General features: G+C 39.5%; 1 protein-coding gene across 11 annotated transcripts in view; it reads left to right on the plus strand.

Annotated features, from left to right (window-relative positions):
- Positions 1 to 14,887, plus strand: part of SLC44A3 (solute carrier family 44 member 3) — a 104,518-nt gene that overhangs the window by 67,841 nt on the left and 21,790 nt on the right. For 10 of the 11 annotated variants that reach the window (XM_083620644.1, XM_083620645.1, XM_083620637.1 and 7 more), the window contains 9 exons: positions 254 to 361; positions 966 to 1,108; positions 2,273 to 2,409; positions 7,572 to 7,665; positions 8,181 to 8,350; positions 9,747 to 9,836; positions 10,506 to 10,630; positions 12,052 to 12,238; positions 14,566 to 14,731. In XM_083620644.1, coding sequence (XP_083476770.1) covers positions 299 to 361; positions 966 to 1,108; positions 2,273 to 2,409; positions 7,572 to 7,665; positions 8,181 to 8,350; positions 9,747 to 9,836; positions 10,506 to 10,630; positions 12,052 to 12,238; positions 14,566 to 14,731 — 1,175 coding nt within the window. In that variant the 5' untranslated portion in view covers positions 254 to 298. Of the gene's footprint in view, positions 1 to 251; positions 362 to 965; positions 1,109 to 2,272; positions 2,410 to 7,571; positions 7,666 to 8,180; positions 8,351 to 9,746; positions 9,837 to 10,505; positions 10,631 to 12,051; positions 12,239 to 14,565; positions 14,732 to 14,887 lie in introns of all 11 variants that reach the window. The other variant, XM_083620638.1, reaches the window with a different exon arrangement.

The raw sequence follows: 14,887 nt of genomic DNA on the forward strand, positions 1-14,887 counted from the left end.
AGGGCTTTTCCAGCATGGAATGCTCTCACAAGATCTCACTTAAAAGCTCTCTGCCTTGCTTGGGCAATGCCAGCTTGGCATATGGCTCCAAAAAGGTAAGAACACTCACACAGGGGCCATTTTCCAAAGGGGTGGGTCAGATATATACATTTTTGCATATATGTGCCATTCCCGGAACATGACCCCCATGCAAGACACAGTCATACTGTATATCCATTATATATTGCATCATTATATATATTTAAAATTCCAGGTTTCTGAAGATGGGTTACCTGAACCAAGAAAGTGGAGACCGTTGATGTATAGGAAATGCACAGACCCCATTTGGTTGATGATATTCTTTCTCTTTTGGTCAGGTTTGGTAAGTACCATAGTATTCCTGATGAAATGGGTGGTATCCAGTGAAACAGTTCTGCTAGCACAACAACTACACAATGGAACTTCCCCTCCCTCTCCTCTCCCTGTTCACCCCCATATTCAGTAACTTGAATATGCCAGCAAAGGCCCAACAAAAATGGGTCAGCTGCATATTCTGCCATTGCAGGGTGTTGGACTAGATGATCCTCAGGGTCCCTTCCAACTACAGTTGTATGATTCTGATTCTGTGAAAGAAAAAGACCTATCCAAACAACTTGTTTTTCTGTTGTGAGGAGGCAGGGAGTGGGTTGTTGAAAGACAATGGGAAACCAATCAGATAGTATCCTGTGCTTTTCAGTTTTCACACATATGCATAGATATTGAGTGTTGTTGAGCTCATGGGAATAAGTGCTAAGATGTGTCCTAGAGCATTTCCCCAGGGAACCACTGTTATTATTTATGCAAAGCTCAGGCTCAGTTCTGTGTGAGTTAACCTCCTTGCTGTTGTGGGAAGAAGGAGTTCTTGGCAGATAACAGCAACTCTTATGAAGAAAAGAGGCCTGCTTTGGATTCCATAACAGTGACAGATTTCATATGTATTCTCATAGATGTTTATAACTGGCTACGCTGTAACAGCTGGAGCTGCAGAAAGACTTGTGTTTGGATATGACAGCTATGGAAACATATGTGGTCGGAAGAACACTCCTGTGGTCGGTGCACCATTGTCGGGACAAGATATGACAGATAAAAAGTGAGCATGTTCTTATTTCAAAAGGCTGCAGTGTTATCAAAAGCTATAGCAAATAAAATCAGGCCTTTAGCTGATTAACATTCTATTTCCTTTTAAATGTGTTTGTTTTCGTTCTTGTTTTTTATTATGTATTTTGTGTTCTCGTTTCCTATTTTTATGTTGTGATCTTATGCCTTGTGATCTTTGGATGAAGGGCAGTATAAAAACTGAATAAATAGTAGTAGTAATAATGATAATAGTAAAATGTACTCAGTCAGGAATACATAAACGATGCCTAAAGTAATAATTGTAAATGCCAATATTATGACTTCAATAAGGTTGAGATATCCTATATATTTTAGCTGTTTACAAATTTATTAATTATTTACATCCTGCTTTTCGCCATGTAGGTCTCAAGAGTGGCTTACAGCAATAAAAGATGCAATATATGACATTTAAAACAAAAATGAAACCTCCGAAATGTAGACCCTCAATAATTTTAAAATCTCAAATTATATTTTTTAAAAAGGATTCCTCGCTCCCAAATCACTGAAATCCCCTAGGACAAATATTGGGAACCTGAAGCCTAGAGACTGAATGTGGCCTTCCAAGTACTTCTGTCTTGGCCTTTGGCTTCTCTAAGTAACACATGCCCTTATTCAAGCCACATCCGCCCTCAGCAGGACACAACACTCATCCACACTGCTCCAGAGTTACCAGAGTGCTTTTGTCTTGTTGAAATATGTCATTGAACTATGATAACACCTATTGCTTGCCTGGATGGAGGGATGTTTTTGGCTTTTGTGTGGCTGTGCCCACAGTTGCCTCTGGCCATGCCCATGACTGACATGTCGCTCCCAGATGAGAGAGAACATGTTCCTTGGGCTCAAAAAGGCTGTTCTAGGGTGTAAATATTACTCCCTACTGGATTAGCAGTAGACTTGACCTTATATTTTTACTGCAATAAAACTGTATTGTGTTCAGGGAAAAAATATTTATTTATATTTCGTAAAATTTATATGCCGTTTGATTGTTTTAAAAACCCCTCAAAATAGTTTACAAAAAAAATCACTTTTATGTGTTTCTAAATTTAAGAATTGTTTTGTATAGTAAAAACAGGTTGTTGGAGAGGCAAGGTGAAAATTTAGTTGTTTGTTAATGCGAAGTTTTCTTGTTCTCTCCTAGATTTGTTTTCTTTTTGAATTCATGTGATTTGGAAATAAAAAATCTCAAAATTAATTCAACTGCATTGTGTGTATCGAGTTGTCCGCAGGAGCAGCTTTCTTCCTTGGAAGAAATTCAATTTTTTGCAAAGAATAACGGTATGTGGTAAAGTTCTTTATAGTCTTTCTTTCTTTCATAATAACCTAATCAGTTAAAAAATAAAGATTTGACTTGACTTGACATACATATGAAAGGGACAATATTAAATAGACATGTGGTTGAAATGCATGTTTGCCATCAGCTTGATTATAGTTGTCTAGTCATGTTTTAAAGTTGCAATCATATACATGCTTACATAGGAGAAAGTCCTATTTAACTGAATGGGGTTTACTTTAAAGTAGATATGTGTAGAATTGCACTGTTAATTTGTTCAACCACTTTAGACTAGTGCACACTTATTTTTTGCTAACTACCGTATTTTTCGCTCGATAACACGCACCTGACCATAACACGCACATAGTTTTTAGAGGAGGAAAACAAGAAAAAAAAAATCTGAATGAAACAGTGGATGTATCATTTTTGTGCTTCATGCTGCAGCCACAGACATGTGATTTGACGGTGAGTTTGGGGTAGCCCAATGCAAAGATCCTGAGGATCCATGTGGATCCATGCTTTGTAACCACGTTTTTGCACCATTGCAGCCCCAGGCAACAGTGGGTGCGTGATTTTTTTGGTGCAGGCTGTAGCCATGGACATGCTATGTGATCTGATGGTGAATTTGGGGTGACCCAATGCAAAGATCCTGAGGATCCATGTGGATCCATGCTTTGTAACCACGTTTTTGCACCATTGCAGCCCCAGGAAACAGTGGGTGCATGATTTTTTTGGTGCAGGCTGTAGCCATGGACATGCTATGTGATCTGATGGTGAATTTGGGGTGACCCAATGCAAAGATCCTGAGGATCCATGTGGATCCGTGCTTTGTAACCATGTTTTTGCAGCATTGCAGCCCTGTTTTTGCATCAGATCATTGCTATGTGATCTGATGGTGAATTTGGGGTGACTCAATGCAAAGATCCTGAGGATCCATGTGGATCCGTGATTGGAACCACGTTTTAAGTAGGGAGGGAAGGAAAAACATAGAAGCGACAAGGAGAGGGGTGTGCAGAGAAGCAGCTGGCTAAGAATGCAGGAGAGGGGTTTTACCGGAGGGAGGAAAGGAAGGCAAAAGTCCCCCCCCCCACAAGCCAACCAGCTCTCTCTCTCCCCCCCCCCCAACCTGCATGTTGCCTTCGAGTCCCAGACGCACGGAGAGGAATCTGTTTTCCACTCTGCTTGCCTGGAGGGGAGGGGTTTTCTCTGCTCTTTGTTCCGTCTGAGCAAACACAGTAAGGAAACAGAAGCGGGTGGGCAGTAAGACCCTGAGGCAGAATGCAGGAAAGCAGCAGCTTCCTCTTTCCTCCCTTCTCCGGACGTTTTGATATTTGCCTGATTTTTGCCTTCACTCGCGCTTGTCAGCTCCAGGGACCACACATTCGCTCTATAACACGCACAGACATTTCCCCTTACTTTTTAGGAGAAAAAATCTGCGTGTAATAGAGGGAAAAATACGGTAACTTCTCCCCTTTCCCAGTGTATATACCACTGGAAAAAAGAGCATTCCACTTCTATATACCGCTAAATGCTAAAAACAATAGTACACCACAGATTCAAAAAAGGCAAACACATATTTAAAATAACATAAAAAGTACAATGGCCAAGCTCCAAGAAGCTACTTTAGACACACCAAAGGCTTAAGGTTGTCAAATGGAATTTTCTTACTCATTTCCCTGGAACAACAACCCCCTGTATGCAATTGCACTGTCTGCTTTCAAAACTCCTCTTAGTTTCAAAAGCAATTTGGAGAAGAAACATGTGCAAAGGTCTCTTTGGCATGCAGTACTACATGCTTAGGTTTTGGGGTGGTTTTTTTTTTGTATTTTGTCACACCATTATTATTATTATTACCCACCCTTTACCATAAGGTCTCAAGACTAGTCACAGCAATTAAAAAAGGTGCATTAAAAACATTTAAAAACAAATTGCAGGCACAAGAATAGGGTAGGTCTTAAATATATATATATATATCAACTTCCAAAGGCCAAGGGAAAGAGGTGAATCTTTAGCATTTGATGAAAACAATGCAATAAAGATGTTGGACACACCTCTTTGGGGAGGAAATTCCACAGTGTAGAGCTGTCACAGAGAATGCTCTCTCCCAGGCCACCCCCTCATCACACTTATGAGGGCGGTGGAACTATCAGGAAGGCCCCTGAACCTGGCTGAAGGGTTGTTTTTTTAATTGCATCGTTATTCTGTTAACTAGAAATACCAGGAATTTGAACAGGGAACCTTCTGCATGCAAAGCATTTGCTCCAGCACTGAACTATAGTCTGCCCTTTATCTCTAATGCATCCCTCTCCAAATGTCCTTTGGTTGTGCTGTGGTTATTTCTCCTTTGTCCTCTTTAAAGAGCAGCAATTCCCCGTTTGTTTGTACTACTTTATCCCATTTATATGACTTGTATCTTTGTGCCTATGATATTCCCCAGCCCCTACACTATTTCCCTGAATAAATGTTGAATAATAGCACTTGTTGTAATAGTAGTAGCACCAAGAGCAGTGGAAACCTTCAGTTTTTAGATAATATTCCTCCCATGTTTTGTATGTACCTTAAGAACTATATAGTGATATTTATTTATAGACTTATATAAACAGTTTAAAAATACTCCCAGGGCTGCTAACAAAAAAATAGTTAACCAGATACAAAATACAATACATAAACATTAAACAAAAACAGTCAAAGCAGCAGAAGCGTTAACAGCCATTGAAACCATCAGCTAAAACTACTGAAATAATATGCTTGAAATCCTGGGCAAGTACAAAGGACTTCACCTGGTGCTGAAAACGCATCAGGTTTCTTGTCAGGTGATGGGCAGAACGCGCCATCTCTATGAGGAAAACTCTTCACTTTGAGGGTGCCACAACTGAAAAGGACCCCTCTTAACCATTGCACCCCTAACTTCGAAAGGTAGAGGGATTTGTTTGGGAAGGTCATTGTGTGATTGGAGTAGGTGGTTCTTTAGACACCTGAGTCCCAGGTTACTTAGGAATTTAAAGATAAGCACCAGCACTTTGAATTTTGCCCAGAAATTGACCAACATCCAGTGTAGTTGGCTAAATTGATCTTAGTATGCCTGATTAGTTTATATTAAAGCAAATGCAAAGAAAGAAGGGGTGCAAAACCATTTTCAATATTTTCCCTTCTGCATTTTTTCTACCATCCTACATTGGTTCAAATTGTCAGGAAGCCTGATTTTAGTATTTTGACAATTCTGAATACTGATAAGATAGAATCCAGGCATTCTTTGCCAGCAAAGGGATTGAAGATAACTCAATTCTTCCCCCCTTTTTTGTTTTTTTATTTTGGGGGGGTTTTTTATGAAGTTAAACAACTAGTGTTTTTGGTCTCCTTCTAATAATTTTAGTTTAGTTCTTAAAAAAACCCAGTGTCTTAGTAAGCTAAAATAATGTTAGCACTCACATTTTTGTGATGAATATATTGCATTAGTAGCAATTTACAGCAGTTCCAATTTTAAAATGTTCCAATTTACCTAAGACATGCTGCAACATTCCCTGCTGAGGCTCATATCCCATGTACAGATAGTAGTGATAATGGTACGATCATATATAGGACATTAATGATTTTTAAAACCTGGCTGCAAAGCATTTCCCATATTTAAATTCTCATGTTTACATTGTCTGTAAGGACAATGTAAACATGAGAATGTTAGCTCACTGGAAGGACAGATCTTGAAGCTGAGGCTCCAATACTTTGGCCACCTCATGAGAAGAGAAGACTCCCTGGAAAAGACCCTGATGTTGGGAAAGATTGAGGGCACAAGAAGAAGGGGACAACAGAGGACGAGATGGTTGGACAGTGTTCTCGAAGCTACAAACATGAGTCTGACCAAACTGCGGGAGGCAGTGGAAAACTGGAGTGCCTGGCATGCTCTGGTCCATGGGATCACGAAGAGTCGGACACGACTAAACGACTAAACAACAACAACACATTGTCTGTGCCTATCAGTACTTTGACAGATTTTAAGCTCAGAACAAATTATGCTACATTATTGTAGCACAATGGAATTACCTTCTCTCCTCTGCTCCAGAGGGTTGGGGAAACTCCCAGAATACATTTAGGGGTGCATGGAGGGAGGAGTGGGGTAAATGTTTCATTGTGCAAGGAGAAATCATTGCACTGATGGAATGTTCACCTAAGCTCTATGTTGAATACATTCCAGCATGATTCTCAAAGTACCTTAGTATGGATCTTAAAGTTTTGAATAAGAAATTGAGGGTGGAAAGGTGCCTAACATATGGTTTCATAATGTCCTGATTACTTTTGTGGATCTGAGTATATCCATCCTGCAAACTTTAAATGTGTGGTTGACTAGATACATGTTTTAGAATGTGATAGTAGAAGTAACTCTTAGAAATAAATCTATTATATTAACAGAATACATTTAGAATGATGAAATAATGAGATTTAGATTGTCTGTTAGGTCCCACTAAACATTCCAGAGGTGACTTACATATAGCAAATATGTATTTTAACTGGTGTTTACCCCAAGAATCTCCTGATCAGACTGCTGCTGTGTGCTCTATCTGGGACTACTGTTGAAGATTGCTCAAAAGCTGCAGCTGATGCAAAACTCAGCTGCTAGATTGATTTTGGGTGTTAGCCACAAGAAGCATATAACACTAATTGCCTGTGAGATCCATCAGTTCACAGCTTGTTTCAAGGCTAAATTCAAAGAACTACAGCCCACCTTTAAAATCCTTTAGAGTTTGGGTCCAAGATGCTTAACATAGCATCCCCTCCCATATTTATTTGATTGTGATTAGCAATCCAACACATTTAGGTCAGTGGAGAAAGCTTTTTTGGTAGTGGCCTTGCATTATACAACCAATTGCTCACTGAAATTTGTGAGATTCAGATCCTTGGCCTTTGTAAGTAGGCTTTAAAGACATATTTAATTAGACAAAATTTTAGTAACATGCCTATTTTGTTTTAGTGGTTGCTGTTTTCTTCTTCTACTAATTGTTTAATTTTTTATTGTATCTTAGTTTCATTGTAAAGTTCTTGCTTTGTTATACTGTGTATTGTAGTGGAAGGTGGGCTATAAATTTTCTAAATAAAGCTAAGTTGCATTCACATCCTTTCTAGTTTCTTTAAATGATAACCAGAATGTCTTTTTATGTGGGTTTGTTCTCTGTAGGTTCTTGCCTCTGTGTTTACAATTTGAATGTTACCAGTTGTACATATAGTTTCAAAACTGCTGAGCTTTGTCCTGCCTTACCAGTTCCGCCAAGGTAAGGAATAACATGAATAATATTTTGCCTAAATGCTAGTTTTTCATTCAAAGCAATCAACTACTTGTTTATTAATTTTTGAGTTTCAAATCTTGGGGAGAAGATACTGCAATTTGAATATTGTTTCTAATTTCTGCCTGCTTCTTTACTCAGTAATTCACTCAAAGTAAAGAGGTGCACTCAGAGATAGCATAGGACTCCAGCCCCAGTCACCTTAGTCTGGGGAATGGTTTTTCCTATTCTCTCCCCATATAGATAATTATATCTCATTAATCAATTTAATAAAGAAATATGAAATTTAGAAGATACTCCAGATCTAAATGTCCCCAAGTAGTCTAATTCACGCATGCAGAAACCTCTATAATGCCAGAAGTTAAAAGACTTCTGTTTGGCAGTGCATTGCCACAGGGTATATTGTAGGTTCAGTGAGAGCGTGGTTCCCCTTCCTCCCTAAATTTAACACTGTGTTTGAAATGCTAAGCCCAATGTCTTGTCTGTCTGTTTTAACCTTCTAGTGTGTCTTTCCCATTGTTTAATCGATGTGTTCCACGAAATGCTAAGTGCTATTCCCAGTTTGCTTCTGTACTGATAAATGTGGTTAATGAAGTGGATATTTTTCATCGGATTCTGGGTGGGATTATGGCAGGAAGAGATACAGTCATAGGATTGTGCTTCCTTGCACTAGGTAAGCTAATAGCTTTATTATATATGTATATATAATATCATTGCAGCATTTCATTTAAGAAGTGAACTGCATTTATTATAATTGTAGTTGAAGTTACTGAGTCTTATTTAGTATATTGCACTATATTGTATGTAATTGTTGGTCAGGTAAGAGTTAATTGCAATAAGAGGTGCAATTTCTTGAAGACCTCTGAGGAAGAATATTCTCTAATATTGGGTTTAGTTATAGAATCCAGTGATGTCTGCCTGATTAAGCAACAGATCTCCACTTGTGCACTAGGACTTCCCCTTCCTATCCTACACACTAGGCTCTTGCATGTCCACCAAATCTAATCTAGCTGTTCCCCAACCTTCTGGAGCAGATGTTGGGGATGTAGAAGGGTTACAAAGTAGAGGAGAGGAAGAAGTTGTGCCCTTGCACACCTAGAAATCTGCGTGAACAACATGGATGCTACCCTCTGTCTTGTGTGGAATTAATATGACTCAGTGGATTGCAGGAGGCATTTGAGTTTTTATTTTAAATGATTATTGAAATACAGAAAAGACATAGAGTTGCTCTCCTAAAGCAGTCATTTCAGAATTTACTCTTTATTGCACTTTCAGAGTTTGGCAGTTGCTATTTTGCTAATGTCAATAAATTCAATGTACATTATTAATCCTTCATACTTATAACCCTCTGGTACTATTGTGAGCGATTAATAAAGAAGATGTGGGAATTATATAGGACAGTATTTTGCTTAATATCTAAAAAGCATTAAGCAGACTGCCTCAGTATGAATGAGCAGCTTGTGAAGAACAGAAGGCTGATTGTGGATTTCTAGCATGATCAACCAAGAATGAATGTTGCACATAGTAATGTGGCACTGATTTGGATGGGGCATTGAAGCAGCCAGAATGCCAATTCTGTATGGCATCAACAAACATAGAAAGCAGGGTTACAAGAGCTGTCAAAATTATTAAAAAAAAAAGGCTGCAATCATGCAAATAGTAAGGCTGCTTAAATTCATATGGGTTTATTGATAGTTTGGCAGTGATATCGGCAGGAGCGCTGTGAAAATCTCTAGTCACATCTAAAATTCCCATGTAAACCATTTAGGCTGCAATCCTGTACAAACAACTCCCCGTTTGCACTTGGGTTGTGTTCTGGGTCATTCTGTGTGTAAGCCTGTTCCACTTCCCCTTCCTGCCCCACTCCAGGGCCCAGAACAGTATGCGTGCTGGCGGTCTTGCGTCAATTTGGACATGCGCAAAATGGTCACTGCCTGTACATACTTAACTGGATTAAGGCTGGTTAAACTCAGTGGGGCTTAATTCTGAGTACAAATGCATAGGATTGCGTTAGTAGTCAGCTTGATTAACAAGTCAACTGTAGTAACTTTTTTTTTCTCCACTTGCAGCATTCTCTATAATACTCATGTTAGCCTTCAGATTCATCAGCGTGCTTGTGATCCATATTTTTCTTACTCTACTTATCTTTGGATTATTATGTGAGTATTGATCCTTTGAGTATTTTCATATTTTTGTGTGCATCTATATCTATCTGCTAGGATTCAAATTACCATGTGCAGTTTCACATGTATGGGGAGGGCTCTTAATTTCCCTCCTTAAATGCCTCCTCTTCAAAAGTGCCCTCAAATTTCAGGGACCCTCTAGAACAGTGTTTCCCAATTGGTTGTCCGTGGTAAAGGTAAAGGACCCCTGACAGTTAAGTCCAGTCGCGAACGACTCTGGGGTTGTGGCGCTCATCTCGCTTTATTGGCCGAGGGAGCCAGTGTACAGCTTCCGGGTCATGTGGCCAGCATGACTAAGCCGCTTCTGGCGAAACCAGAGCAGCACACGGAAATGCCGTTTACCTTCCCGCCAGAGCGGTATCTATTTATCTACTTGCACTTTGACGTGCTTCCATGGTACATACCCGTTAACTATCCAGGACATTCTGTTACATAACTTTGAATCAGCAAGAGTTTAAAATCAAAGGCCCATACATCAACACTTTATTTCAAGCTTGCGAGTATAATTATATATTTTTAAGTCCACCATTTGATGCCAGTCTGATTTTTCAGTTTCATGGGCGCTGCAGATAAGGCAAGTATACCTAGGTAGTTCGTGTCTTTCAGATGAAATAAATAATGCCTGTATTCCTTTATTTGTTCTAGTTGTTTCAGGAATCATGTGGTGGCTGTATTATAATTACACCAATGAGCCCAGCATAGAATTGGAAACAGAAAAGGAAAACATGAAATTATTGTTTGGATTTGCTATTTTATCTGCAATCATTACGGTAAGACACTTATCGCATAGTCATTAGCATTTTGTGGGAAATTTGTTAGCATGGGGTAAGGTGGGGCTACCTCAGATGTATATGATAAACAACTGGAACGCTACAGGTAATTTAACATTTTTGTTTGCTAAAAGCACCTCATGTCTCCATCTGCACTGTTGCAGGTCTCTGGTAGACAAAAATCAACAACTTCATTGGCCTGCACAAGCCACTAGAGCAGGCATAGGCAAACTTGGCCCTTCAGATGTTTTGGGACTACAATTCCCATCATCCCTGACCACTGGTCCTGTTAGCTAGGGATGATGGGAGCTGGAGGGCTGAGTTTGCCTGTGCCTGCACTAGAGACCCCTGAAAAACTTTCTTCTCCAACCGCCACTCAAACAGTGAAGACTGGGAGTAGTGGGCCGCACATGCTTATGTACGCATTCTTGCATTTCACACCTGCAGACATGTGGAGGCACACAGCCCCCTGCCCCAGCTGATCTATGCAGATCAGGCAAGGATTGTGATTATCGCTCTCTCTCCACACACCAAATGATCCATCTGATGACTGGAGAAGGTGTGATTTGCATCCCCATCAGGGTGCTTGGCTGCCTACCCCAGTGCTAGGACTACTTTATTTTTTTCCACTTTTTGCTGCTGGTCAGTCAATGGGGCCAGAAAAAAATGCTTGGCAGGAATAAGTAATTATTTCAATGGGACCTGCACGCAACTAGCTTGTTCTAGACTCAACTCAGCCATATTATATGGCCTAGTGTTGAATGTGAAATGACCCATGCCACAATTAATGGAGCCATTTGCAAGTTCTAGTTTATGATTTTCAGAATTCAGTAGTTTGGTATGTTTATATATTGTTGATAGTATTACAGTAGAATTAAAGATCACCATTTGCTATGCTTATATTCATGTTTTGTTGTAGTAGAGAGGAAAAAGTATAGAGCTGCTGCATAGATGGATTGTAGCACTGTGTATTAGGCATCTGTGAGACATCTTCAAATTAGATCAGTGTGGATTTGGGGGTCTCAAGAGCCTCTAAAAACATGTGAGAATCTCACACGCTGCCATACCCTGTTGCTGGCACAAGGTGGCATGCTAGGAGAAGAAGCTTGTACTGTAGTTTTGAGTGTACCTTTGCAAAACTTTTTTTTTTTGCAGTACACTGTTAAAAGCTGAACCTTTTGCTGCACAAGAAACGGTTCTGCAACAAGGTGCAATTTTGTGTTCCAGTAGTATTCTTTTTTACCCATAGATCTGACAGGCCTCTTTTATATTTCTGCTTCTGCTAGGGTTGTTCTGTAGGAACTAGAAAAAAGCTCCTGAACGAAGATTGAATGATCTTAAAATCTTAATACTTTTCCATCCCAAATGTTGTTAATTTGTTAACTGAAACATTTTAACGTATTATTTTTCCTTTTTTGTAGGTTATTCTCATTCTCCTGATACTGATATTAAGGAAGAGAATTCACCAAACTATACAGCTCTTTCATGTTGCCAATAAAATTATTGGCAACGTCCCTTCTTTGTTCTGCCAGCCACTTTGGACTTTTACAATACTTCTTTTCTTCTGGGTGTACTGGGTGGCTGTGTTACTTAGCTTAGGAACTGCAGGTTAGTAGACTTTTCCCCCTGTGATACCAGGCTTTATCAAGTATTTTCTGTTAAATATACACTTTTTGATGGTGAAATATACACGTGAATGTATAAGTGTGTTTTTAATTTTTTTGTATTTCAACCATAGTTCCTGATAAGTAAAAGGTAAGTCGTCTGGCACATTACTGAGGATATAGAATCCAATTGTGTTAGATCCTAAAAATATTTGGTTTGTGTTGACTTTGTAAAACAGCCTTGTTTTCTGCTACAAATGCTGTACCTGCTTGGCTCTGTTTTAAGAATATATGTTGGATATAGTTGCCACAAAGGTGCTGATGTGTATCGTACAACCATTTTAGGTGTCAACTAGAATTTATCCAACTCTTCTTAAAGCATGTTCTGGGCCATGTGGTTTTATTTCCCGTTTTGATTTGCTGCTCTTGGCACCATTATAAAGGTCAGCATTTCCTGGCAAAACTGTCTTTAGTTTCTCTTAGGCACATTTTAAGGAGGCTTGGGTGGTTGTGACCTTGAGTTAGAAAGGCAAAGTTGATAAATCCATGTTGTAGCTTATTGTTGAAACAACACAGTACAATAAATGTACAGTGGTTTGATTTAATGCACCACACCTGCTAAAGAAATATTTTGCTTCTGCTGTATAAAAAATGTGGAGAGAATAAAATGTGTGCAGATGGCACGTAAAGTAATGAGGAAGATTACAACACAGTAGCCTGATTTGCGTCTTGCAGCAAGTCAAGCTATGGCTTACTGGGACCACACAAACATGAAGGCTTCTAGAAGGGGAGCTTGCAGCCACTTCATTCCTTCCATATATTTATTGTTCGCTGGCCATGCTGAGCTAAACTCAAGGTTTGGCTTAGCATGTCATCCGAACCTGGGCTTCTGTGTCAGTTCTCTCCTCACTATCCCTGAGGTCTGCCCAAGGTTGTGGGAGTAAGGTTGACTTACTGGGACCTGCAAATGAGGCCAATATAAGTGTCAAATCGGATAGGCAAGATGCTAAAGGCATAATTTCCCTTTCTGTGGAGTGTCGAAAAGGGTGCCCGTTGTTCTAGCTGTCAGTTTGTATCTGTTAATAGCTGTACAATTTTAACACGCAAGCTACAACCTGCTTTGTAGAAGTAAAAACAAGAAAGAGTCTTGTGGCACCTTCAAGACTGACCAATTTATTATGCCACCTTATTGTGTCTGCTGCAAAAGACTAACATGGCTGCCACTCTGGAAAGTATGTACAAGTAGTTGCCAAAAGATCAACTTTTGTTTTCCTTCACCTTTAAGTGACAAGCAAGCAGTTATCAGATTTAATCCGACCCTGTTCAAGCTGTTGCAGTGCAAAACATTAGCTTGATGTAATTGCTGCAAAACTAATTCAGTTGACATCTATGTATTTTAAAAGTCTGCACATAGAACAGCATTCCTGGACAAGGTCACAGAGTCAAGTCTCAGAATTGCTCCTCACTCAGCAAATATTTCCATTAAGTACTCATTGTGCTGTATCAGGTGTCAATAAATTCCCCTACTCCATCTGCAAACATGCGTTGGCATGAGATAGTGTTAAATTGCTGGTATATCCCTGCCCATTAATGTTAAGTGTTGCAATTGTGTCACATTCCAAAGTGAGTCCACTTTCCTGCCTAGAACTGTCTGCCCTTTACCAGAAAATTTCTTCACCCTGAATCATTAGCAAATATTTACAGAAGGCTATCAAAAGTACAACATTCTAAGTGGAATGCAAGTCGTGCTGTGACAAACATTCCATCTGCGCAAGCATTTCACCTTGCCAGAAGGAATGATCCCACAGTTCTCTCCTGCATACTGTTCCGGGGATTCTCCTGACCACTCTCCCAAGCCAATTTCAGGGAACAAACGGGATGTGGGGAGGAAGAGGGGAGCCCTGTTGCAGAAGCAAAAGTCTTTGTACAGGGTTTCTTCTGATGGGCGTTGCTGGGTGAATCCCACCCTCTGCACATTGTGGTTTGTAACTATTGTTTGCAAATATGTGCTAATAAGAAAACGTTCTGGAGAATAATGTATAACTGATTCATTAGCCGTCTTCAGGTGCTCCAATGTGGCAACAACAGCCCGAAGTCATCCATCTTCCCACTGCTCTCAGTTGGGCCAGTCCACCAGGGTTTATATATTTATAATTCTTGAAAACCCATTTAACAACAAATCAGCTGAATATTATATATATATATATATATAAATCAATCATGGTTAGAATAGTTGAACTAAGGAAAAGTACATTAGATTAATGTCACCATTTCTAAAAAAAAAATTGTTTGTCGAGTCATTACATTTTTGTGTGTGTCTTGAATTTGCAGGCAATGCCCAAGTTGTTTCAAGAGGTCAAGTGGAATACAATATTTGGTTTGGCATTCGATACATGTGGTGGTACCACTTAGTTGGGCTTATCTGGACAAGTGAATTCATTCTAGCATGTCAGCAGATGACTGTGGCTGGGGCAGTGGTTTCTTACTTCTTCAACCGGTATGTGCAGCATTTATCTTCTTGCCAGGAGTTTTATTTCTTAGTCTTTATTTTCAATCTGTTGTGAAAGAAATTGTTTTCTTAAAAAGCCACGGATGGTTGGACTTTGAAAGCTAAGGCTACAGTCCTACACTCACTTATTTGCCTGGTAGTAAA

The sequence above is a fragment of the Podarcis filfolensis genome, assembly GCF_964270895.1.
Source record: "Podarcis filfolensis genome assembly, chromosome: 6".
In the NCBI taxonomy this organism is placed as follows: Eukaryota; Metazoa; Chordata; class Lepidosauria; order Squamata; family Lacertidae; genus Podarcis; species Podarcis filfolensis.